The sequence below is a fragment of the Camelus bactrianus genome, chromosome 11 (assembly GCF_048773025.1).
Source record: "Camelus bactrianus isolate YW-2024 breed Bactrian camel chromosome 11, ASM4877302v1, whole genome shotgun sequence".
Taxonomy (NCBI): Eukaryota; Metazoa; Chordata; class Mammalia; order Artiodactyla; family Camelidae; genus Camelus; species Camelus bactrianus.
The window spans coordinates 79,974,327-80,000,490 of record NC_133549.1 but is presented as its reverse complement, the minus strand read 5'-3'; the positions used below and the strand labels follow the sequence as shown (position 1 = coordinate 80,000,490).

General features: G+C 43.7%; 2 protein-coding genes across 6 annotated transcripts in view; one reads left to right on the top strand and one right to left on the bottom strand.

The window, feature by feature from the left end:
* WDFY4 (WDFY family member 4) overlaps positions 1–26,164 on the bottom strand; it is a 267,639-nt gene that overhangs the window by 34,080 nt on the left and 207,395 nt on the right. For 3 of the 5 annotated variants that reach the window (XM_010963488.3, XM_045523018.2, XM_074374366.1), the window contains exon 48: positions 18,720–18,788. The exons of the other annotated variants lie outside the window; for them this stretch is intronic. In XM_010963488.3, coding sequence (XP_010961790.2) covers positions 18,720–18,788 — 69 coding nt within the window. The remainder of the gene's footprint in view (positions 1–18,719; positions 18,789–26,164) is intronic. 5 annotated transcript variants of the gene reach the window in all.
* On the top strand, positions 1,086–24,508 carry LRRC18 (leucine rich repeat containing 18). Its single transcript, XM_010963487.3, has 4 exons — positions 1,086–1,869; positions 3,852–3,949; positions 17,108–17,970; positions 21,141–24,508. Exons 3-4 carry the CDS (start codon positions 17,207–17,209, stop codon positions 21,160–21,162), a joined length of 786 nt encoding a protein of 261 aa, XP_010961789.3. The 5' UTR covers positions 1,086–1,869; positions 3,852–3,949; positions 17,108–17,206; the 3' UTR covers positions 21,163–24,508.

The following is a 26,164-nucleotide window of genomic DNA, read 5'->3' as shown; positions in this document are numbered from 1 at the left end:
TTTCTGGAGCTTTGAGGTTCCAGGGCCTCCAGGAGAGCCACAGACTTCTCAGGACCCACAGATTACTGCCCGAGCTCTTCTTGCCCCGACCCTGCCCTATTGAAGGTTGGGTCCTTGCAGCCACCATGGCTCTCAGGTGATGCCAGAATTCACTGCTGCCTGAAGTGTGGCCCCCGGAGAAGTCCCAGGGCCTTGCAGAAGCAGGCACCAGGGCCTCACACCCTCAACACTGGATTTCCCACAGCCACATCATAATCTTCTTTGGCCATTTGAACAAAATATATGTGAGTAGAATATGTTATATACGAATATAATACATGTGAATCTATGTGCATGGTTAAAAAATGCAAATGCAATGGAAGATCATGAAATATGAAATAATAGTTACAAAGTATTGCCCCCACTCAAGAAGTATCCACAGATGAGTTTCCAGCAAAGTTTTAGCCATAGGCCTGTCTATATGGTCACAGAGTGTAAAACCAATTTTTTTTGATACATGGGATCATCTCATGTGTGCCGGTCTATGCCCTGCTCTGCTGCCCAACGCCTTGGTAGGGGCGGCTCGAGTTGTCCTGTGGCCGTGGTAGCAAGACCTCACCGCACACCTGGATGGGAAGTGGCTGAGCCTGTCCCTGTGCTGGGCTCTGTCCTCACCAATAAGGCTTCTGTGATCCCCTCTGGACATACATCCCGGTGATTTATGAGATGGAAATCGTCACATCTCATAACGATTTCATGATTTGAATCTTTGTGAGTGTATCCATGAGTCACATTTCTGGCAATGGTACTTCTTGGCTAAAAAGGATGAGCACTTTTGAAATGCCCCTTCTGCTCAGCAGGGGTTTGTAGAGTCTGGTTCCTCAGCCTCTGTGATGTACCCTGGGGCTCCTTTTCCAGCTCTGTGCTCTTTCCCCCTCTGTCTCCCTGAGGCTCTCCCTCTACTCCCCAAACCAGGTCCTTGCTCAAGAGGTTCCACCAGACGGAACCAGGCCACGCTTCTCTCCAGCCACGCCCACCGCCTCAGTCCTGGGCTCACCCCCACGGACCCCGCCCCCACGTGCACCCTACGTTCCGCCCACCGCACCAGGGTCCTTCAGGCTTTCGTGCGCCCCAGAAGGGGCAGAGCCTCTTCATCTTCCCATCACAGTGCCGCTGTTACAGCATCTGTCCAGGCTCCCCACCCCTCCTCATTCAAGATCTTCCTTGGCAGATTTTCTATAAACAGCAAGCAACTCCTAGGCTGGGGCTCACCTCTTCCCCCAAGTACAGAAATCATCTTTTTGGTCCATTTTATCCAGGCAAACAATAACCATAACAAGAAGAAGCAGGCAAAACCTGGTCACACTTATTGCTTTAGCTTGCAAAGGCTCAAGTGAAGATCTGGTGGTCCTGCCCTGTCTGTGAGCCTGCCACCAACCCCCGTTCCAGGAGTCAGGCTGCTTTGAAGGCTATAAACAAGGGCAGAGCCCAGGCTGGAGACAGTGAGGGTCACCACCTTGAAAAGGAGCCTTCCTGAGGCTGTGGAGCTGAGCTCCAAGGCCATGGAGTTGATACAGCAAAGCCTGCTAATCTTGCTACTTTATTTCAGAAAGCTGACAGTGGAGTGGGAATAGGGGAGCAAAATGTGCCTCTTAGGATCCTGGAAATGAGAGACAGCCTCTGGTTTTATTTTCTCCTTTTGGAAAGAGTTCTAGAATTTTACCTGTGGTCTTTTGTGACATTGCCACCCGACGGAATGGTGTGCAGAAGATAAAGGCAATTCACTTCCCCTTCCTCATTTCATCAGCTATGAGCTCCAAGAACACCCATCACTTCAGGACCATCATAAAAAGAAGCCATTACCAGCAGTGCCCAGACACCTAACCAAAGGTGAGTTCTCTTTTTAAAAAAATTTTTTTAAAAAAATCATGCTCGTCTGAAGGCAGTTTACAGACCTCTTGGAATGGTGTATGTGAATTTTGTAACTATCTGATGATTAAAAGTATTTAAGAGTTGATAAACTGTGCTGTTCCATCATTATAATGTAAGTTTTAGATTAAACAAGGTGCCAGAGATGGCTCTTGGCTTTCCAAAGTACCCCCTAAGTTCTGGGGGAAGTAGGGTGGGAAAGAGCACGGGCTTTGGAGTCAACAGAACCTGCCCCCAACACTTGGCTGCTCTGAACTGCTGTTACCTCATCCCTCAAACAGAGCTGATCACATCTGTCTGACCACATCTGTCTGTGTGTGTGTGTGTGTGTGTGTGTGTGTGTGTGTGTGTGGCACCTGCCGGACCACACCTTAGCCCTACTTTGACCCCGGGCCCTGACTCTGAAGACAAGTACTTTCCAAGTACTTTTCAAGGGGAAAAGAAAACAAAAGCAAATAAAAATCGACAACTAAAATCTCTGACCTGGCTGGATTAGAGAGACGTTACTTGACAAACTTGGGTATATTTAGCATTAAAAATGAACATTAGCAAAATTACCAAATTATTATTGCACACTTATGCTATGAACTTGATACTGTAGATGCATGAAAAGTCTGGAAGGGTATTCAGCAGGAAGTTACCTCCAAATGCGTTGAGTGGCTTTAATTTTTATAAGGTTTTACATATCTGCATTTTAAAATGTATTTATCATCTCATATATTTTCTCCCTTAAAATATTGATTTTCCTTATGGCTTATCTGTATTTATAATTTTCATATTACTTATTTCCTAATTTAAATTATGTGCTTTTTGAATGTTCTCATTAGAAATGTACTAAGTTGTAGGATTTCAGTTAATTTTTAATTTTCTACTTATCTTCATTTGTTCATTATTTTAAATCTAATTATTGTCTAAATTAAATGATCTATTTTATTTAGTTTTCAATTAACTAGTACAGTGCTGGTGTTCACATATTTAAAATTTTAACAGTTAACTATATTTCTAATTTAAAGATTATATTTTTATTTTTTAATTAAAAATTTTTCATTTCGCTTTTTTGTACTTTCAACATTTTATTGCTTGGGTTAATTTTGCATTTCATAGTATTTATTTGCTAATTATTTTTTTAATTCAACCTGGCATTATTCAAAATAAGTATTTTTATTTTTTTATTTCCATATATGCATTTTCTAACTTTTCTACAATGTTATCTTATTATTTGCATAATAATTTTAACATTTAACCTTTTTTGCCAAATTTCTCAATTTCTTGGAATTTAATTTAAAGGAAAAAGATGAACAAAAATACTATAAATGCCTTAATACATTCATTGCAGCCTTATTCATGATAGTGTCAAATCGGAAAAAATAGGAAAAGCATGGTCCACGAGATTCATAATTGCACATTCATTCAAAATGTCGAGCTTGGAAACTACATATCAGCACTGAATGATGTAATATTAATCAATAAAAAATTGTTGTAGAATGTCTGATTTTTATAAGCAGTAGTCACTCTGATCTATTAGTGAAAAAGGGGTGTAAAAGAGAAAACCGCAAGAAAAAATTAAATTCAAATAAATAAAGAGATAAAAGACGGCCCTCTCTCAAAAACCAAAGGGCAAGAAAGAAATATGGGGGCCAAATTACAGGGAAGTCGATGATGTTTCATGAGACTCAATGCTATAGAAGATATTTTTTCCTTCCAAGAGGCAAACGTGGCTCTTTCCCCTCTGTTAGCAATGTGCACTGCCTGCGGTCTTCAAGAAAAGCAGCCCTGCTGATACTGCAACCCCCACGGCAGAATGGGGGAAGCCAGGAGCAAGCCCCCGGCAAGAGTCCCAGCGACCCCAGACCTGGCCTCCCTCTGCGTGGGAAGCAAGCTGGCCTGCTGGGAGTCTGAGTGTCCCGGAGACGCTGTCAGCACTGTGTTCTTTCACCTTACAGGCTGGCGTCAGATTATGCTAATGAACTCCAGATCCCAAGCCTCTTGTTGCCTGGTGACAAAGTTTCACCATTGAGGAAGAGGAACTGAGACCAGCAGGGTAAGTTTTCCTCTAATTGCATTTATTTTACTTTAACTCTGCCACACTACGACCTCTTCAAACTTTTTTTCTCTCCTCCTTTGAGTAATAAGCAACTTTGAAAATGCCGGTTCTCCTGGTGTGCTTTATTTACAACCCCCAGACACCACCGCCACTGGCTAATTCATTATTCAGGAGAGGAGGGAGCTGGCCGGGAGCCCCAGGTAGGAAGGGCAGCTAGCAGGGGGTGGGGGGGCCCAGCTTGCAAGGTTAGTGTGGGAGTCCGTGGGGCTTTGGGTCACACTTTCTAATGATCTTTCCAAAGTCTGAGTGTCCTGGAGTGTTTGTGGCACCACAAGGAGGTGGAGACCAGTGTTTGAACTGCTCCTCCACCCACCCAGTTACCCCTGTAAGGAAACTGCAATGCTCGGCCAGCCAGGAGGGCTGAAGCCTGTGAAGGTGACTTCAGCAGCAGACGTCACTCAGTGACTGCTGACTGTGCTGGAGCTTAGAGCACAGTCTGTCTTTTGAGAAGTCTGGACGCAAACCCTTTCTGCAAGTGATCCCGAACACTGGAATCCACTGACACGCGGTGGAGTCCTAGGCTGGGCTGGGCCTTCCAAGGAGGGATCGGTCATGGAACACACTAGAACACATGCCTCACGTCCCTATTTCCACGACAGGTATCATGGGGAAAGGAAGGTGCCCCTACTTCAAGTCTGTGTGACTTTGGACAAGCTATTTTCTCTTCTTATTATTATCATTACTAATTGTGCTTAAAAGGTTGCGAAGACTTTTCTGCTTGGGGATCAGCAAAGACTGTTCCACGAATCCTACATCTGGGATTAATGACCAAGAGGGAGGGTCTTGGGGCTACTGATTTGAGGGAGGCTCTCAATATGGTGCTGTTTGGTGAAATCTATCAGTGTTATTTACCATCATAAAGGTACCGGATACCAGATTACCATTCATTGAGTGCCCAGTGCACACTAATCACTTAATGTAGCCATCACCTCATTGACTCTTCACAGCAACCTGCAACTTTCTAACCCATTTTGCAGATCAGTAAACTGAGCTCATGATTAAAACCAGGTTGGCAGTGAAGGTGTGGATGGAGTCCAGTTCCAGTGGTCTCAAAGCCTCCACATTCTCCACCGCCTGGGTGCCTGGCTTCTACCGAGTACTTTATACATAACAGGAAAGGAACAGACAAAATGGCTAATACAAGGGCTCTGTCCCTATTTGGAAAATGCTGAAGAGCTGCCCTGTCCTAAACAAAGTGCTGCCTGTTATACGCCTTTGCTTGCATCCTTCCTGACAAGTTATATCTTTGTGCCCAAAGTCATCAGAAAAGAGGTCTGTCTTATTGATGATGGCCTTGGATGCTTCAGTAAAAACTTTAAATAAGCCTGATAAAGACTGAAGGAGGAAAGGGAAATCTGAATTTAGAAAATATTTCTACAGAAAAACGTTAAGATTAGAAGTCGTAGCGTTTTTGAAAGACAGGTGCCGTATATACAAAGACCCCCGAACTATCCTTTTGCACCCTTTTCCTTTAACCTGAAGTATCCCTTTAAAAATGAGACCGTGGTCCTTCCAATGCCCTTCTGTTCTAGATGGGGACCGATTAGCTGGGGTTTACATAAGCATCCTCCCCGACACTGCGCTGCACTGCTCTCACCCACGTTTAAAAGGCTACGTGGTTCTGATACCACAGTCGTCCGTGCTTGACTGAGGGTTTTCAGGGTGGTGGCCGGCTTGCTGGCTCTGAGAGGACCCCTGTGGAGGGAGACAAGGGCGGCTGCCGGGGCTGCGTACCACTCCCCGCTGTCACCACTCCAGCGCGGCCAAGTTTGCTGGAGATTCAAGAGAGCACGGGGCTGCCTCAGGTAGAAATTAGAGCGGAGAGACCCTGTCCTGTCTGTGGTCACTCTGGGGGAAGTGTAGGCACGGGCCTTCTCTCCTTGGTTTGACATGTCCTGGGGACTTAAGTATCATTTGAAAAATACGGCACAGCACGTCTGCCCTGGGTTTTTGTTTTTGTTTTTGTTTTTTTGCCTTTAGCCTGCCTGCCTTCTTTCCTTCCTTCACTTCTTCCTTCTCTCCCTCCCTCCCTCCTTCCCTCTGTCTGTCCTTCCATGGTCTCCCCTCCTTCCCCTGCCCTCCTGCTGTCCCTCCCCTCCCCTCTGACATGGAGCCTGGAGCCTTTCCATCTGGCCTTCCCTCTGTCTGAAATACCCTCCCTGCCTCCCTGCATCCTCACTTCTGTCTCTGCTCAGACATCTTCTGGTCAGAGGCCCTTCCTGGTCACGTCTCCAAAAGAGCACGTCTCCCCACAACGCTCTCTCTCTTGTCCCAGCTTTTTCTCTTCCTGGCACTCATGGCACCTGGTGTTAGGTTTGTCTGCTTTGGTTCATCTCCTCTTATAGGCTGTGAGCAGGGCCTTTATTTTGCTTGTTGCGTAAATAAGCACCTCGTTCACAGTCGTTATTCAGTGCGCACTGTTGATGAATGAATGAACTCCAAAGAACCAAAGGAAGTTCGGCTGCTCCCTTAGAGTTGGTGCTCAGGGCTCCCCTTCAGGAAGTTCACAGGTGGGCGGGTTTCCGCAAAGCCTTCCCCGGAGCTGGGGGCTGTCCCACAGCAGACAGGGGAACCCCACTGGGGTATCCACCAGTGCACACTGCCGAGGCGCACCAGCGTGTGCACCAGATTCTGCACCATGTCCACCCTTAGCAGGCTCTCCCTGAGGCCAGATGGGGTCATGGTACAGAAAGAATGCACAAAGCACAGAGCACTTGAGAACTGCCCCCTACTCTGCCATCCTGGGGGGCGGCACTGTGCCTCCAAGGAGCAACGTCCTTGTCCTCCAGATAAAGTAACCCAGTGTCTGCACGCGGGAGACAGGGATGCCCCAGTAAGTAAGGACGCTGTGCTATGTGTTTCTAACCCACTGGAATCCTGGCGTCCTGGCTCCACTGTCATCAGTTATGATGCATCAGTCCAGTCCCCGCCGCTGCTGCTCCCCACACCTCCCCTCGCCCTGACACACAGTTGCTCACCCTCACCCTGCCCTTCAGAAGCAGCCACTTTTACTGTCCTATTTACAGAAGTGGGGGCTGAAGCTCAGTGACGCTCTGCAGACTGGCCAGGGCCACCGGACAATAAATGAGGAGCTGGGTGGCGGCCCTCGCGGGTCTCAAGGCCCTGTGCTTCTTGCCCTGCCGAGCCACCTCTCTGAGCCCGGCTTCCCTATCTGCAAGGGAGGCCGTGGCTGAGAGGAGAAAAATCCAGTCACACCTGTCTGGCCATAGCGGTGCTTAAACCACGCTGGCTGAAACTGAATTAATGCTCACCTCTTGGGATTTAAAGGTGCCAGGACTGACTTTGGTTCTTCGCTTTCCTGGGAGTCAAGGTTGCTCTGTGTGCTTTGAATGTGTTGGTTGATGAACAAGGCGTTTCTAGTCTGTTAAACTAATAATCTTAATATTTTATTTTAACTGTAAGGCACCTATTCCCTCTGTTCCTTTAACAAATCCAATTAAAACAGAGTACATTCAGAATTACAAAAGAGATGCTATTAAACCAATAAGAAATCATAATCCTTTGTTATTGGGCCATGTGACCCCCTGGGAACTTTTGCTCCAAATAAAAGTTGAATTCTTATTACCCACCAGGGGGATGGGGGCAGTTTGACAGATAACAGCTTCCCGGGCAGCACATGTGCAGAGCCACAGTGATGCTGAGGACGGAGAAGTAAATAATATTAGGGGTAGATGAAGCTATACATGGGAAATACCCCACCAAGATCCTTAGCGCTGCATTGATCAAAATTAACCAGATAATTGCCAAATGAAGTGAACCTGCTAATTTCCATGCAGACTCTCTGTCTGCTGCAGCTCTGATGTCATGGAAAGAACGTCCCAACTGGATGCCCTGGAATGAGGCGGACAGTGTGAGCTTGGATAAACCAACTTTACACCCCACCCACCCACCAGGTCCTTATCTTTGGGTGGGAGGGATATTCCTACCTCAAAGGAGAGCTGTGAGGACTGAATGAAAGGGCAAACTGGAGGGCACTGGCTTTGCAGAGGAGGCATGAAGTGCCTCTAAAGGGCTGGCAGAGAGACTAAAAGCACTCATGTCTATGCCCCCAGGGAGTCTCTGCTCCAAAAACCAGGTAACACTAAGGCCAGTGGCAGAGAATACCGTTCCTGGCCCAGAGTGGGTGCTGGACAAATGGTCATGCTTTCCCTCAGTGCAGACCACGCCCGAGTCAAACATTAGTGCCTGTTTTGGAAGCCTGGTCAGAGGTTCTAGACACACACACTCCACAGACGGCCCCACCGTGACCACCCACATCTCCACCTGCCCCAGGGCTTCTCAGGTGAAGGAACAGCTCGTTTTGGGAGGGGTTGGAGGGCACAGGGAATGACCTGAAGGGGGAAATCAGAGCAGAGGAGATCAGAAGCTGGCCTGTTACATGCCTAGTGAATGGGTCTTACGAGAGTCAGGAGAGAGAATAATGACTTTTGAATGAATGACTTCACTGGGGCAGGTATGCATTGTTTCCCCTTAAGAGATGTCCAAAGTGCAAAAGCTATTTCTCATTCATATGGCACAAAGCTGGCTATGAAGTTAGTCCCAGATACTGGCTGTGAAACGGCGCTGACTTTGAGGGTTTCAGTTCTACAGTATGTCCACCTTGTCTCAGTGCATCAGTGAAAAGAGTGAAGTAATTATTGAGGCTGTCTTAGCAAGATGTTTAAAGATATCAGCTATATATAAATAAAATCAGTCTTACTTAAAAATATAAAGATACATGGGTGTGAAGCACCAGATAAATTCTCGTATCAGAGTGAAGACAATGATCTTACAACTGAAAATGCTTGCAAATATTTGATGGCATTAAAATATAAGTTGCTGTTACATTTTTAATTTAGATATCCATGGGGTGTCCCACCATGCTGTTTGATTCACAATGACTAGATAGAAAAATTAATTAGAAGTTAGTCAAACCAACTGGTTCAGTTTTTCCAAAGTATAAAAACCAACTGTACAAAACAAAAAGTACATTTAGAAACTTCTCATATTTGGGTTTCTAAGCTGTTCATGAGAAATAAAATCTATTATTTGTCTGTCCATCCATCCGTCTGTCTGTTCAGCCATCTATCTGTCTATTTATCTATCCATCCTTCTGATTAAATCTATTTTATATCTCTCTCTCTCTCTGTAATTGCCAGCTTCCCTTGTGTGGGTTGGTCACACACTGACATCTGAGGAGTCTATGAATTGATCATAACAGGTCATCTAGTGACTGACAAACGCTTAATTTCCAGAATATGTAAACAGCTCATACAACTTAATAACAAAAAAAAATCCCCAAAAATAGAATATGGAGTCCCAAATATTTCTAAGTTTTTTTAAAAACTGTAAATTTACCTACAGTAAAATTGCCTTTTTTGTATACAGTTGACTGAGCTCTAACACGTACAGCCTCACATAAGCACCACCACAGTCAGGGTACAGGCAGGTGCAGCACCCCAGAAAGCCCACTTGTGCTGCTCCACTGTTGTCAAACCTTCTGCATCCCTAGTCCCTGGCAACTACCCATCTCTTTTTTGTACCTTTCCTTGTGGCTTTTCCAAAGTGTTGTGCAAACGGAATCATTCCTTATGTAGACTATTAAGATTGGCTTCTTTTACTCAGCAAAATGCTCTTGAGATGCATCCAAGTTGTTACATGTATCAATAAGATTTGTCCTCTTTACGCTTGAGAGTATTCCATTATAAGGATTAGCCAACGTTTCTCATTCATCCACGCACTGAAAGACCTTTGGGTTTTTTGTTTCTGTTTTTGGCAACTGTGAATACAGTAACTATAAACACAAGTTTTCGTGTGAACATAGTTTTGGGGTTTTTTTGAGTAAATAGCTAGATGGAAGAATGCTCGGTCATATGATTAAGTATGATTAATTTTATCAGAAGTTGCCAAACTGTTTTTCAGGATGATTGTACCATTCTGAATTCCCATCAACAATATATAAGCATTCCAGTTGCTCCACATTCTCGCCAAATCTTTGTGCTATTGCATTTTATGTCCTGTTTTTTGTTTTAGGTATTTTAGTAACTGTTTTAGGTATTTTAGTAATCTGACTGTGATTTTCATTTGCTTTTCCCTAGTGACTAATGATGTGGAGCAATGTTTTGTGGTTTTGTGGGCTTATTAGTCATCCACACAACTTCTATGGTGAAATGTCTCATTAAATCTCGAGCATTTTTTTTTTATTACATTGTTTGCTTTCTTACTGTTGACCTTGAGTTCTTTATAGAGTCTGGATACTAGTACTTGGTTGAATATGGGTTTTGGTTTTGTTTTTGATTTTTTTTACATAGCAAAAAATTTTAAATATTGTTGGAGTCCAATCTGTCAATATTTTCTTTTATGAATCGCACTTCTGCCTAATTCAAGGTCATGAATAATTTCTCCTACGTTTTCCTTTAAAAGGTCTATGGGTTTTTCTGGGGCGTGGGCATAGCTCAGTGGTAGAGTGTATGCTTAGCACGCACGAGGTCCTGTGTTCAATTCCCAGTACCACCATTGAAAAATAAATAAATCTAATCCCCACACTCCCCCAAAAAGCTTCAAAAAAAAGTTCTATGGTTTTACAATTTACATATCTATGACCCATTTTGAGTTAATCTGAGTTAATTAGGTTGAGAGTCAACTTTTTTGCATACGGGTAACCAATTGTTCCAACACATTTGTTGAAAAGTCTGGTGTTTCTCCAATGAATTTCTCCTCAGCTTTTGCCAAAAAACAATTTACCATTTGACCATATTTATGTGGATCTAGCTCTAGATTCTATTTTCAATTCCACTGATCTATACAGATCAGTATATATGATCACTGACCTATATAGATCAGTATGCATGCGCGCACGTGTGTGTGTGTATATATCACATCCTTTCACCAATATCACATGTTACGATGACACGGTAAGTTTTAAAATCAAGATGCATGATACCTCCAACTCTGTTTCTCTTACAAAATAGTTTTGGGTTTCTAGTTCCTTTTCTTTTCAATATAAATTTTAGAATCTGTTTTTTCCTATATACAAGTAATCCTGCTGGAATTTTTATTGGAATCACATTGATCCTTAGCCTAATTTGGGATGAATGGACATCTTAACTATATTAGGTCTTTCAACTCATGAATGGTATGTTTCTCCACTTATTTAGTTCTTCTTTGCTTTCTTTCATCAGTGTTTTTTAATTTCCATCACAGAAATCCTGCACTTTTTTTCAGTTATGTGAAATACACACGTTTTTTTTTTGGAGCATTATTATTTTTCAAATTTCAGTTTCCAGTAGTTCATTGATAATATATAGAAATTCAGTGAGGGTTTTCTGTGTAACTTTGTAGCCTGCAACCTTGCTAAACCCACTAGTTTCAAGAGCGTATTTTAAATTCAGTGGGATTCTCTATGTGGACAATTCGATCAACTGTGAGTAGAAACAGTTTTATTTCATTCTTTCCTATCTGTCCGTTATTTCCTTTTATTTTTCTTGCATTATTGCACTGACTGGACTTTCCAATGTAATATTAATAGGAGTAATGAATTAACCTTCTTGTATTATTCTCAAACTTAGGGGGAAAAGCATTCAGTCTGTCACCAATTACATTAACTACAGGGTTTTTTGTTTTTTTTTTTTGTGGGAGCCGTATGTCAGGTTAAGGAAGAGCCTTTTTACTACTTGTTTGCTGAGACTTTTTGTCATGAATGAATACATAGTATTGATATGTGTTTTTTCCAGCATAAGTTGATATGATGATATATTTTTTTCTTTTTAGTCTGTTAATGTGCTGTATTATGTTGCTTTCTGAATACTGAATCAACCTTGCATTTCTACTTAGATGTCATGTATTTTATATATATATATGTATTTTATGTGTGTGTGTGTGTATATATATATATATTCAATTTACTAATATTTTGTTGAGGATTTTTATGTCCAAGTTCATGAGGTATTGGTCTGCAGTTTTCTTTCCTTAAACTGTCTATATGTGATTTTAGTATTAGGGTAATGCTGGCCTCAGAAAATACATTAAGAATTGCTCCCTCTTCTATCTTATGGAAAAGTTTATATAAAACTGGTGTCATTATCTTTAAATATTTGGCAGAATTTGCCAGTAAAACCATTTGAGCCCGGAGGGGTTTTGGGGGGAAGATTTTCAACTGTGAATTCAGTCTCTTTAATAAATATAGGTCTTTTAAGAGTTGTCTCTTTCTTCATGGGTTAAATTTTTTAGTTTGTGGTCAATTTCATCTAAGTTTTTTTCTAAAGTGGTACTATTCTCTTATACTTTTAATGCCTATAGGTTTTCAGTCATATCCTTGCTTTAATTACTGATGTTCATAATTTATATCTTCTCTCCTTTTTTTATTGTCAGCCTGGCTAGAGACTTAACAATTTTATTAAACCTTTCAAAGAACCAGCTTTTAATTTTATGGATTTTTCTCTACTGTCTTTATTCTTTCAATTTTATTGATTTCTACTCATCTTTATTATTTTCCCTCTGTTCATGCTTTAGTTTATTTTGCTCTTCTTTACTAGTTTATTTAAGGTAGGAGTTTATATTATTCATTTGAGAAATTTCTTTTTTAAATGTCCCTAATGTGAACATTTAAAGCTATAAATTTTCCTCTAATCACTGCTTTAGTTGCATACCATAAGTTTTAATATGTTCCATTTTTGTATTTGTTCAGGTCAAAATATTTTCTAATTTCCCTTGAGATTTATTTGACTCAAGGCTTATTTACAAATATGTTAATTTTTTAACTATATGGAGATTTTCTAGTTATTGTTCTAATATTGTCTTCTAATTTAATTCCATTATTTTTAGAGAACACTCTTTATATGATTTCAATTCAATTGTTAAGATTTATTTTATGACCAAGAATAGGGCCTATATTTGTGAATATTACATACGCACTTGAAAAGAATGTGTATTCTGTGCTGGGTAGAGTGTTTTATAAATGTCAATTGGATCCAGTTGGTTGATGGTAATGTTTAGTTCTTTATCAGTGGTTCTCTTGTGGGGGCAATTTTGCTACCCAGTGGACAGATGGCAATGTTTAAAAGCATTATTGGTTGTTCAGCTAATGGAGAGCTACTGGCTTTTAGTGGGTAGAATATTCTGGCTTTCTGCTGCTAAATATCCTACAATGCATAGGACAGGCCTTCCTCTCATCACCACCCCACTCCTGCCAACAACAAAGAACTGTCTGGCCCAAAATGTCAACAGAACCATGATTGAGAAACCCCATTCCTTGCTGATTTTCTCTCTACTTCTATTGATTTGAGAGAGAAGTATTGCTGTCTCCAACTTTAATTATGAATTCGCCCATTTCTCCTTCAAATTTTGTCATTTTTTGCTTCATCTATATTAAAGCTCTATTGTTAAGTACACACACATTTAGGCTTTTTGTATCTTCTTGTTGAAGTGTCTCTTGTGATATTCTTAATCTCAGGTAAATTTTCATGCTCTGAAATATACCTTGTCTGTTATTAGTAAAATCACTCCAGCTTTCCTTTAGTGTTTGCATAGTACGTCTTTTTCCATTCCCTTAGTTTAACTTACTTTTGTTTACTTAAAGTGGATTTCTTATAGATGGCATATAATTGGGCCTTTTTCTTTTATAATCCATTCTGATAATTATCCATTCTGATTACTCTGGAGATTAAAATATACACCCTTAACTCTCTACAGCCTATTTAGAATTAATATTTTACTACTTCAAAAACAGTGTAAAAGTTTTACCTACCTATAGGTCTCATTAACTTCCCCCACTATGTTGTAGTTGTTATTTGCACTCCTGTCTACATACCTGGACAGTATTAAAATGTCTGCTTTCAACTATCACACATATTTTAAAGATCATAAGAGGAGAAAAACAGTCTATTATATTTTCCAGATACCTATCATTTCCATTGCTCTCCCTTGATTCTCAAAGTCCAAGTTTCTCTTTAGTATTGTTTCTCTTTTACCTAAAGACTTCCTTTACCATTTCTTTCGTAAAAGCCCAGCTAGTGGCAAATCCTTTTATATTTCATTCAGCTGGGAATGTCTCATTTGCCTTCATTCATAAAGGATTGCTGGCTGACAATCCTATATTTTCAGCGTTATTTTAAAAATATTTTTCCAGTACCTCTGGCCTCCATGGCTTCTAGTGAGAAAACTGAAGTCATTCATATTGCTGTTCCCTGTAAGCAATGTGTCATTTTTTTTCTTTAGTTTTTTTCTTTAATTTTGAGCAGTTTGATTATGTCTGAACGTGGACTTCTTTGAGTTTTTCCTGTTTGGGATTCCCTGAGCTTCTTGAATCTGTAATTTTTATGTCTCTCACCAACTTTTGGAAGTTTTTACTCATTTTTCCTTCAAATATTTTTCTGCACCACAGCTCTCTGTCTTCTCCTTTTTATAGAATGTATTCATATATTGATAACGAAAGATGTATATTTTGAGCAGACAGTCACAAGTCACGAGTTCTGGCAAACCTTCTGTAGCTCCTGTAGATTATGGTTACAGTGTCCCATTCTGCGTTCAAAGAATTTACAGTGCTTTTCAAACTAGTCCTTCATGTTGCTACTCAGGCACCAGGCTGGAACCTGCACAGTGGTCTCTCTCTTCGCTCAGTTCACAGTGCCTTTGGGTTCAGGGTTTGGGATTAGGCACTAAAGACCCAGTTCAGGATTTTATCCATTATTCATAGGCAGCTCAGGGCGCGACCAGGAGTTCACACACAACTTTATTCAGCTCTATCCTTTTTGCAATCTCCCCAACACTTCGTGGTTCCCAAGAGCTGCCCTCTGCCCCACCCTTGGTGTTCTGGCTAGAAATCCAGGAATCTTGTTTTCTAAACCTGCTGTGTACTTCCTGCCATGGTTTCTGCCTCCAGGGCCAAGTGGCAGTGAGACAGAGAGGAAAAAGCAAACTTCTACCTCGTGGGATGACAGTTTGGTCAAAGACAATTGTTATTCTCCTGCAGAGTTTTAGGTGCCTGCCTGCCTGACTCCAGTGAGATAGGATTGCCTGGGGCTGAGGCAGGAGAGAATGGAAAAAACAAACAGAAAAACAACAGGAGATCTCCTTCACTCTCTTTGACCCTAAAAGGTTCCCTTTCCCAACCTTGGCCAGTAAAAGAGGCTTTTCTTGGAAGTCTGTTGTCATTGGTTCAAAGCTGGTCTTACTTTGAGTTACTCCTCCAGTCTGTCTGATACCATTTATCTTCAGAGATGTCAGCGTGCCAGCTGCTCCGCGCGGGCTGTCCGGGGCCTTCAGCTGCACTCAGTGGGTGATACTGCATTTTAACTGTGACTGAAACCCCAGCTTTCCTTTTTAAACTGCTTTATCCCATCCACTTCCTCACAGTAGCATGATACACACACTTCAGTACTGGTCAAGCCAGGACTGTCTTTGTTAACCAGCCAATTACGCCTGAATGCGGTCGGCCCATTGTTTCTGAAGAACAGGTTCAGCTTACAAGGCCTGCTCCAGAGAACGTCAGTGCTGCTGAGGGCTGAGAGGACTCTCACTGGGTTATCGCGGAGGCCCCCATCCAGCTCCGGAGGCTCTGATCCAGCGGGACTTGCACAGGGTGGGCAGCTCTGACCTCCAGCTAGGAGTGGCAACAGTGCGATTTATAATAAGCACGTGGGAGGCATTTTTGCCTACTTCCTTTGACACTGAGGATTATTGTACCAGGAAAACAGGGGATGCTAGGCTCACACAGCCTGATTGCTGGCGCTGTATGTATGACAGAAACCTGGTTCCTGATAAAGGGCCTGGATGATGAAGTGGAGAGACTGCAGAGCCCCTCTCCCGCCCATGCCTGCCAGGGAATGGAGGCAGTTCTAGCATTTGTCTCCTGACAGCACACATCTGTCCAGGGTGGGAGCTTGGTCCAAAATACAAAAGCAGCAAGCAAGAGGCACCAAGTTGTAGAAAAGAAAAGAGCCTCGAGAACGGGCAGGCCAGTTGCATCCTCTTCTGAGCTGTAGACCTCCCTCACTCCTAAACCTCAGTCTTCTTCTCTTAATAATGGGGGTAATCCTGTGGACCTTGTTGGACTGTTGAGGATTAAAATCAGTATGTGCGAAGTTCCTGATAATAACATTTAATAGTTAATTAGGGTTTTACTGTGTGCCAGGCACTGCTGTAAGCATTTTGTAGTTTAGATAATTTACACTCCCAAAGAGTCCTAACAGGGGGCTGTTTTCACAAATGAGGAGACTGAGGCACCGAATATGCAAGACAATTGGGGAAGAACTGGATTCTAAGCAAGCATCTGAGGCCAGAATCCACCCATCACTCTGTACGTTCTCCTTCTCCGACGGCAGCAGTCCTGTTACCACACCTATAGGCGCAGAGGTGTCCACAGCTGATTTCAGTGTGAAGGATGTGAGGGGAGGGAGACAAGGGGGTAGAAGGTGGAAAAAGGCAGCATTCTCATTTTGGTTCCGCCAGGCTCCAAGCTGGCCCCCTCCGTGCTCATGGGCACAGCGGTACATCCTTCTACTGGTGGGTCGAGCCAAAGACCTCTCTGTGCTGCTTTTATTGCAATGCAGTCATAGGAGCCGAGGCCTGACTAGTTCCAGACGGTGAAGAGGGAGGTAGCACACGTGTCATTCTTAACTCCCGTCTTGTTCCCTCATCTCCAGGCTGCGTTGCTTCTGAGACCTCAACCATCCCACCCTAGGAACTCATGAGATAACTCTGAGAAAAGACTAGATTTAAGTAGGGATCTGGGAAATGGCAGCTATCCAAGGCTGCCCCCACCCCAACACACACGAATACACATGTCCCCAGGAGGGGAAATATGTCAAAGTCCAAGACAATGGATTGTAGTCGGGGACTGGCGTAGCCAGAGGGGTGGTAAGCATCCTTCAGGCCAACCCTGAACCTCCCATTTTACATCTGGGAGCACTGAAGTGTGAAGCGGGCATTCGGTTTGCTAACGCTCTTTGGCTAGGCTACTTCTGCTCATGGCCTAATTTTTCTCCACTTTCCTCTCAATCTCCTTTTCAACCATGAGAGAGTGAAGCATTAAGATTTAGGGGGAGTCTAGAACCCTCATGTCCTCTCCTAACTAGATATTTTTTCTTTTCTTATCAGAGTGTACCTTCTAGCAGTTTCATATGACTTTTTTCCTCAAACTGATCACCAATCAATCAGAACTATCTACTTCAAACACACTCCCTTAACTAAAAGAACATGGCCAAGGGTGGCAAAGGCCCCAAGGGCAAAAAGATCACCTTCAATGTGGCCAAGAATTGCATCAAGATCACATTCGACGGGAAAAAACGCCTCGACTTGAGCAAGATGGGAATTACCACCTTCCCCAAGTGCATCCTGCGGCTCAATGATGTGGACGAGCTCGACCTTAGCCGGAACATGATCAAGAAGATCCCTGACTCCATCTCCAAGTTCCAAAACCTGCGGTGGCTGGACTTGCACAGCAACTACATCGATAGGCTGCCTGAGTCCATCGGCCAGATGACCACTCTGCTCTACCTCAACGTGAGCAACAACAGGCTGACCGCCAACGGGCTGCCGGTGGAGCTCAATCAGCTCAAGAACATCCGCACTGTGAACTTAGGCCTGAATCACCTGGACAGCGTGCCCACCACGCTGGGCGCCCTGAAGGAGCTCCATGAGGTGGGTCTCCATGACAACCTGCTCAACTCCGTCCCCACCAGCATCTCCAAGCTCCCCAAGCTGAAAAAGCTCAACACAAAGCGAAACCCTTTTCCCAAGGCAGAAGAGGCGGATACATTCATAGATACAATCAAGCGGATGGAAAATCTGTACCTGGTGGACGAGAAGGATCTGTGTGGGACTTGCCTGAGAAAATGCCAGCAGGCCCGGGAAAAGCTGAACAAAATCAAGAACATGACTGTGACGGCACCGAAAAGGGCCATCTTTTCTAATTTGGTCTCACCCAACTCCATGGCCAAAGGATCCCAGGAAGATTGGAGGTGACCTGGGACCCCGACCCCAAGGCAGGAACGGAAATGGGAGGGAGGGAAGATGGCAGTGGGTGCACCCTCAGAAAACTGAGGGAGTCTTCCATCACTGCAATAGCTCCTCCAGCCAAGCCCATAAAATACCTTTCCTGACCTCCTTGGCTTGTGATTTTGTTGATTGAAAGGCTTTTAGTTCTTTGCCATTCCATACATTTCTGTCTCTGCATTCACACACCCACATGTACAGGCACAATGAGTCAGGAAAGGGCTGTCCATCTCACTTCCACCCCAGAACTCTCCTGCCTACAGCCCACGGCCCGGGCAGCTCACACGAGCATACTCTTAACCTCATTATCACCCATTTCAGGACCACTGCCAGCTCCCAAATGGGGAGCCTGTTCTATAGGAATGCTTTGGATCAGGGCTTCAATAGTCAGGAATCTCAGAGGATGGGTTGGTAGGAGGGCTGATGGACATTTCATCTTAGGAAGGGGACAAAACTGGGCCACAGTGATGGGCAGATACTGTCGCTAAGTACTGGCATTAACATCTTGGGCTTAAAGCAGTCCTATCCTTTTCTCTTATCTGCACTTGCATAATTTGCTCTAGGAGCTTTTTAGCCTAAACCTGCCAGCCCTTGACTGGCTGTGAATGAATGAGGTTGCACTCCCATCTTATTACGTCCAACACTTTTGCAGACCTTTGTGGAGTAAGGAAAGAATGTGTGCACATAGGGGTTGGTGCAGTCAATAAATAAATACCTCGTGAGGCACTGTGCTGGGAGCAGGGACTGTGTCCAATGGGGGAAAGCTTGCCTTGCCCTGTGCAACCTGTGGGGAAGATGAGATGAAAGAAAACAGAGCGTGATGTCATTGTTTGAGGAAGTTAGGAGATCAGAGCCTAACAGTGTGCAGGGCTGGCCTGGTACAGAGAAAAAGCCAAAGATTCTGGAGTTGGACACATCTAACCTAGGGCAGCTCTGCCTCTTCCTTGCCATCCATCTCCCTGGGCATTCTACTCAGCTTTGGTTCCCTCATCTGTAAAGTGGAAATAACACCAGCCCAACTCTAAGGGTTGCTGTGGGTCTCCAGCAGATGCTCAGAGCAGGAGTACTTGGTAGAAGTCAGTTCTCTCTAAGAACTAGAGCTTGGTGCAACTCAAAGCTGAAATTCCACTTTGACAGTGTCCCTAGTCCCTCTAGAGCTGTTGGCAGAAATGACAGAGATAGAGTCAATCCTCACAATAGCTGAGGACCTTCTCTGGACCACTCACTCACGCCTTCATACTGCCTAAAAGAAATGGATCAAGGAAGACAGTGTTAGAATAGTTTTGTTTTGTTTTGGTTAAATCAAGGCTTTCCTGTGTTGGTGGCAAGTTTTGTAGTGGTTAATGGAAATGCACCAAGAGACGGATATCCATTAGTTCAGTGTAACTAACATATTTCTTTTTCATGTTATAAACCATAGCAGACAGTGTGCTTCATTTTTTCACTCCTCACTGCTGCTTTTCCATGTTAATGCTTAGCTGTGACGACTCTATCATATTTCTAAAATCTCTGAAGATATAGATTCAAAATTCCCTTTTCAGCTTTCCTCCTTATTAAATGTTTTCTATTATAAAAGGAACAAAACCATATATTGTTTTAAATATAGCAGCTTACAATTCTACAGGGTAAGCCAGCTGTAATATTGACAGATTTCCCTATGAGTTATTTTTCTGTGTATATTTTTATACATAGTTAAAACAATAGCATTCGTGTCATTTTTATCCTGCTTTCAAACCCACGTGTTTACACGATCTTAGTAACCATAATTTAAAACATCTGCGAGATAGTTTAGCATGAATATACGTTACTGTAAGTTACTATTGGGCTTTCAAGTTGTTCCCAGTTTTTCACTAACAGAAATTGTTTTGTGATGATGCCTGAATGGTTAAGACATTTAAAATATTTTGCATTATTTTCTGGTAGAGCTTCATTATTGCAAATACTGTGTTAAAGGGTGTGTTTTTAAAATAATTTTTGATATGTGCTATCAAGTGGCTTATAAAAAGTTTATACCCATTTATATATCTACCAGGAATATATTAGAGAACCCATTTCATTATGTCCTTGTGAGCACTGAATGTCATTCTTTACAATTTCCCCTTCATTTAATGACCAAAATGATGTCTTAGAAGCCCGTCTGTAGAGGAATAGAGGACCCGTGTCTGTGAAGTGCATGATGAGATGTCATGCCTGAGGCTCAGGAGTCCCCACGGGAGTGCTGGGCCTTGAGCATGTCCCCAAGGGAGCCATCCTGCTATTTTAGCTACTTCATCTCCAACCCAAGGGGCACAGAGGCATTCATTCCAAACAGAATCGTGGCTAGTTATTTGGATCCTGTCCATTTCCATTCTGTCCCCTTGAGACACTTTTTCTTTAGAATTAGTGTTCCCTTCTTGGTCATTCAGAAGGATCAGCGAAGAGCAGGAGTTAAGGAAAAAGATCTCCGTGCACCTCCACAAGGGGTCTTGGTCTGGACCACAAGTTGGCCCTTCTACTCCCTCTCCGGCTCCATCGCAGCAGCTTCGCCCACTGCACGTGGTCCTCAAAATCTCTGCCCAGTGCTTCTCCTGGATTTCCTGCCGGCGGAGTGGGTGGCGTGCACGATGACGGGTTTTGCCGTCCTTCATCTCTAGGTGCTTTGCTGGGCTTTCACGCCTGCAGCTATGTCTTAGGGAGAGATTTTAAGCGCACTAAACCTCACCAGGCTTGAGAAATTAACAGGCGGGGGCTTTGATCTGCCCCAGGATGCATTCACCTTAGACCCCTCATTTGTCAGGAAACTTTGGCGGTAGGATGAAGCAAAGACGAGACACGGAGCTCGTTAAGAGGAGGCATCTTCTATAGTTTATTCCTTTTTCTGTCAAGGGAAGGTTTCGTGTCAACGGTCCCTCATGCCCTAAAAGACCACAGTCACCTTCACTTCCTGGAGAGCATATTAGGCCCCCAGACACTTGATAGGAACACCATGGGGTTTCTCTTTCCTCAAATAGAACAAAAGTCCTTTCCACGCTCACCCAGTCACCACCTCTCTGAGAGTCAGGCATGACCTAGGTGACCCCTGTGTGACCTCTACCTAGCTGTGTTTTACCCCGTGACATGGAGTAATCACCTCGGCCTTTTGTGTCTCCATCCCCAGGATTCACTCAACATCTCCCTAGAGTAGCTTATGACAAAAACTTGAAGACTAATCAGCTAAGAAGAATAAACAACTCTGACGAAGAAAAGCGCTCAGTTAGGAGAAGAAAGAGAGTGTCATGGGGAACATTCTGGAAGCCAGGCTCTCTGGTGCCGGCCAAGCCATTGAATTGCTTCTTATATTCACTTTGCCTTTTTTGATGATCTGTGTGCAAAAATGACTTTGGGAAATATTTGATGTGTGATTTTTTTTTTTAATGTGTATAGAGAAAATGCTTACGACAACGATAGATATAAATGATAGACAACTAAAGATTTAAAAGAAGGCTTTAAGACTTAAAAGACGTATGCTCTTATGCTTAACTTGAACTGGTAAAATCCCAACCCCAGTTGCCTCTGATAAGTTATGTGTGTATAACATGATACCTCAAGCAACTAAAATTTATACCAGGAAGTCACACCAAAAAAACCTCAAATAAAAAAAAAAACTACATAAATCAAAGTAGAATTTTAACGAATCTTTCAGTAATGCAAAGGTAGGCAGGAAAAAGAGAAATGAACAACAGAGGGAAAAATAGGAAACAAAAAAATATATAATGGCCAGACTGATGTGCTAACACCTTAGTAATTTGTTAAATGTAAATAGTCTGCTTTGTTTGGCCCCAAACTAGGAATAACCAAGTTTCCCTCAACAGGATGGTTTAACCAACTCTGGTGTGTGATACCAGTCAGCAATAAAAGCACACTATGGATACAACTTGGATGGATCTCAAGGCATTGTTCTGGGTAAAAAAGGCCTATCTTCAAAGGTCACATACTCTGTGATTCCACTTACAGAATATCCTCTAAATGACAAAATGCTAGAGATGAAAAACAGATCAGTGGTTGCCAGGGGTCAAGGTTGACGAGGGGTGATTGATGCTGAGCATGACCATGACTGTGGTGATCAAATTGTGTACGTCGATCGATCGTGGTGGGGTTACAAGAATCTGCACGTGTGATAAAATGACAAAGAACTATGCATACAAATTGTGCCAATGTCAGTTTCCTGGTTTTGAAATTGTACTTTAGTTATACAAGATGGAACCATTGGGAGAAATTAAGTGAAGGCTGCTTGGGGACTCTCTGTATTATTTTTGCAACTTCCTATGAATCTGTAGTGATTTTAAAATACAATAAAAAATTTTTAAAAAATCTTACAGCCTATATGCAGCAGAAAACAGATCCTTGTGTATCTGCCAAGTGCTAATTTATGAGTGACTATGGCAAGCGTAAAGTTCCTCAACCATCCTGAAGAGTTAAGGCATTTTGGGAGAAAGAGTGCCTTAACCTTGGATCACCGGACTAACTTAAGATGATCCATGTTGCTCTTATCTTATTGAAGATTCCCAAGAAAGATGCTAAAATAATAAAAAGACAACGCATAGCTTCCCTGTCTGTGCCCCAGGTTTTCTGGTAGTGGCTGGACACAGGTGGCAAGTAGGGTGGGGGGACGGTGAGCCAGCGAGTTGCTCCTCTCCCAGTTCTGGACTTTCACACACCTGCCCACTACCCCATGGAAGCACCTCTGTTGGGTGAAGCTGGATGGACAAAGGGGCCAGGCTTGGTGCAGAGAACAGGGCTTAAGTTGGGCTCCTGCCTAGAAAGAGGTCTGAGGTCAGGACTAAGGATTGTGCTAGGAGACATGAATAGGAAAGACAGAGAGCAACACGGAGGGGCCCCAAAACGAAGTCTGAGTGGGGCTCAGGTGGAGCTCACTGCAGGTCACAGGGGTCCACTGCCCAGGGCCTGTTGAACCAACCATGTGAGAAAATCCACGATGCCAGGGCATGGGTCATCCCACCAGGGGTTTAGTGCACTTCTGGTTCCAGTGATTCTGCTGTAACCCCGGGGCTTGAGTTGTGTGGCCCCTACAACTTCCTGTCCCAAGAAGCCAAAGGAGCATGTCTCCCCACTCAGTGATGGAGGAAAACCTCTGTATCAAAGCAATCACGCACATTACAGTTCCTCAGTCTTCCAGCTCGTCAACAGTGATGATCTCCGGAGACTAGGACCGAAGGGGCAGAAGTGGGGAGATGGAGTACTTGAAATTTAGCCTCCACACTGCTACCAGTGGTGCCCTGAGGGGTGTGATTGATTATCGTGGAAGACCATCTTCTCATGGGAGTTTATAGCTTCTTATGGTTGGTTTTCTAAGTTCTCTGTCTTACATTATTTTTCAAAGATAATCTATAAAGGAAACTCATTCATTAAAGGAAATCCATAAAAGACGCTACTTCCTCAACTGCAGAACTTTGTGCCAAAAAATGAATTTCATCCTAACCATTACATTTAAGTCATCTGTACAACTGAGAGAACATTTCAGAAACCACAAGCATCCAGATACAGTAAGGCCCTAAGTATAGGCACTACCTGACAACCAACAGTTTCTTCCAGCCAAGGACACTTAGGTCTGGATGACACTGCAAGTAGGTATTTATTTCAGGCCTTGTCAGGGACCACAGCCATGGAAAGATGCCCTTCACCCATTCAAAGACATGTGCCGTGTGCCACAGAGATTTCAGAGAAGGGCCAGACAGGCACCCAGGCCTTGTATTTCTCTGAACTATGGGCTCAGTAGGAACTGAGACCCCTATGAAGAGATGGAACCAAACCAGATCACGTCCCAAAGCCACGTCTGTACAGAAATACATCAAAATGTGAGGGCTCTGCTTTTTCAGAGAATCAGCATAGAAAGTTACACTCTGTCGTACTCTTTTTTCATTTTTTTATAAAAAGGGAACTACCTTCTTTGCTCCCCACTACCCTATTTAGACAAGGACAAATCTGATACTCAGTGCTAAGAGAAAGTAAGTTCCAGGAAAAAAAAAAAGTGCACAAACCCCTCTGTTTCTTGTTACATGTCACTGGAAAACGTTGTAACCCAGCACAGTTGTTTGATTTTTGTTAGTTTCGGGACAATTAGAGTAACCAGATCACTTCATGTACCTGATATCCCATCTATGTTTTCTTCCTTTAAAGGAGTTTTGGAGTAATTTTTAAAGGATCATTGTAGCCTATATTTAGTTTTGAAGCTGTCTCCAGCCCTTTGTGGAAGGGGACAGACAACTTCAAGTACAAAAATGTGTGTTTCTTTACTTGGACACTGATAACTAGCTTCCCTTTTCCTGTAACTTCAGCTATTTCCACATCTCCGCAGAGCCTGCCTGTGCCTAATATCGTGCAGCTTTCTGGTCATCGGATGCTTATCCGGTGGAGACGGGGGGCGTCTAGCTGGCTGGCTCTACATAAGAAGCCACTGTGTGCTTGCAAAGCCTTGCACCCCAATGATGTCTGATTATGCTGCCATGCTGCCTTCAGAATGGTCTAGTCTTGCACATGGGGAGACACAGGATTACAGATCCCGGGCTCATCTAGGCTTTGCAAATATTTTCCACTTGGGCTCCAGGCCCACAGAACCTCCTTGGAATTCAGTTATGGCGGCAGCCACTGTCACTGAAATTCTAGGCAAAATTCTGGTACCGAAAAGCTCTGGTCTCCCATATGTCAGGATGGCCTCTAGAGGGGCCACATCAGTCATGAAGAGCTAGAGGCTGAAGACATGAAAATCCATAGCACAGGCCAAGTGTCGTGGGCCAGCTGAAGACCCTGAGAATGGACCACGCGCCTCCTTCAGAGATGAGACGCTTGTGTTCACTGGAGTGTCCCAAGGGCAGCTAGGCATTTGTTAAGACTTGGTGTATGGATGGGGCACTGTCCTTGGCAATCCAAATGAAAACTGGCCACATTCATTCCAAGCATGAATGAGGGGTCCTAAGTCTGGGAGCCACCACTGCCTTCCCCACCCTGAAACGTGGGAAGGCACGCTGTGTCTTGTAGGGGAAGGGCTGGGAGACGCTCAGAAGAGCTAAGAGCACAGACAGATGTGCTAATCAACTGCTTCATAAACACGCCCCAAAACACAGCAGCTGATTCTAAAACCAAACACAGGTATTATAGTTTACTGAGCACCTAATATGAGCCCAAACCAGGTTGACCCCAAAGCTCACGGCTGTCTGTTGCCGCCCATCAGCACATGCCCTGGCTGCTTGGGTGGCCTCAGAGCTTAGGACCAGGGCTCCAGCTTCCTCATTTTGTCAAAGCTCATCCTGCATGAGCTTCGATCCGCATTTCTCTGGAGCACTGCCCCCTTGAATTTCAAAATCATATATTCAGTCACCTACATGACTTCTCCACCTGGATATCTGACAGGCATCTCCAAATCAACATGTCCAAAATCAAGCCCTGATATCCACCATACCCCCAAAGCAGTTCTTCCTATGGTCTTCCCCATTTCACTCCCAACTGCTCAAGCCTAAATCCTGGGACTTTTCCTTAAGTCCATTCTCTTACACACACATACCCTACCCATGCTTGATTTGTTAACAAATCTCATGAGATGCACCTTCAATCATGCCCAGCCATGTCCACTCTGAGCACTTCACCCCACCTTTACTGTCCCTCCCTGCACCCCCCCCCATCTGAGCCACCATCATCTCCTGCCTGCATTACTGCAAAAGCCTCCTAACCGGCCTCCCAGCTTCTGCCTTTGACCTACTATGGTCTATTCTCGACACAGCAGCCAGAGTGAGTCTTTTAAAATATAAATTAGGCCACGTGATCCCTCCAATGCTTCCCATTTATTCAGAGTAAAAGCCGACACCGTTACCACGAGCCCCGAGGCTTACATGAACTAGCCGGTTACGTCTGACTCTCCGCCCACTGACTCCCCGCACCCCAACCACTGTGGCCCAGCCAGGCCCACCACGCTCCCCCTGGGGACCTTTACCCTTGGCCTGAAATACACTTTCCCCAGTTATCTGAATAACTTATTTCCCACTTTGCTCAAGTCTTAGATCTCACATTTTTGGTGAGGGCTTCCCCTACCATCCAGTCTAAGATCTCAACCCTTACCTCTGTCTGCTTTGTTTTTTATACTTAAACTTATCATTATCAAAGATGCTTTATATTTCACTCTTTTAAATT

Excerpts from the sequence above, each read along its gene's own strand:
- LRRC18 (XM_010963487.3), top strand. The coding sequence starts at position 17,207 with ATGGCCAAGGGTGGCAAAGGCCCCAAGGGCAAAAAGATCACCTTCAAT. Across the intron at positions 17,971-21,140 it reads GGATCCCAGGAAGATTGGAG|GATTCACTCAACATCTCCCT; the intron begins GTGACCTGGGAC and ends CTCCATCCCCAG.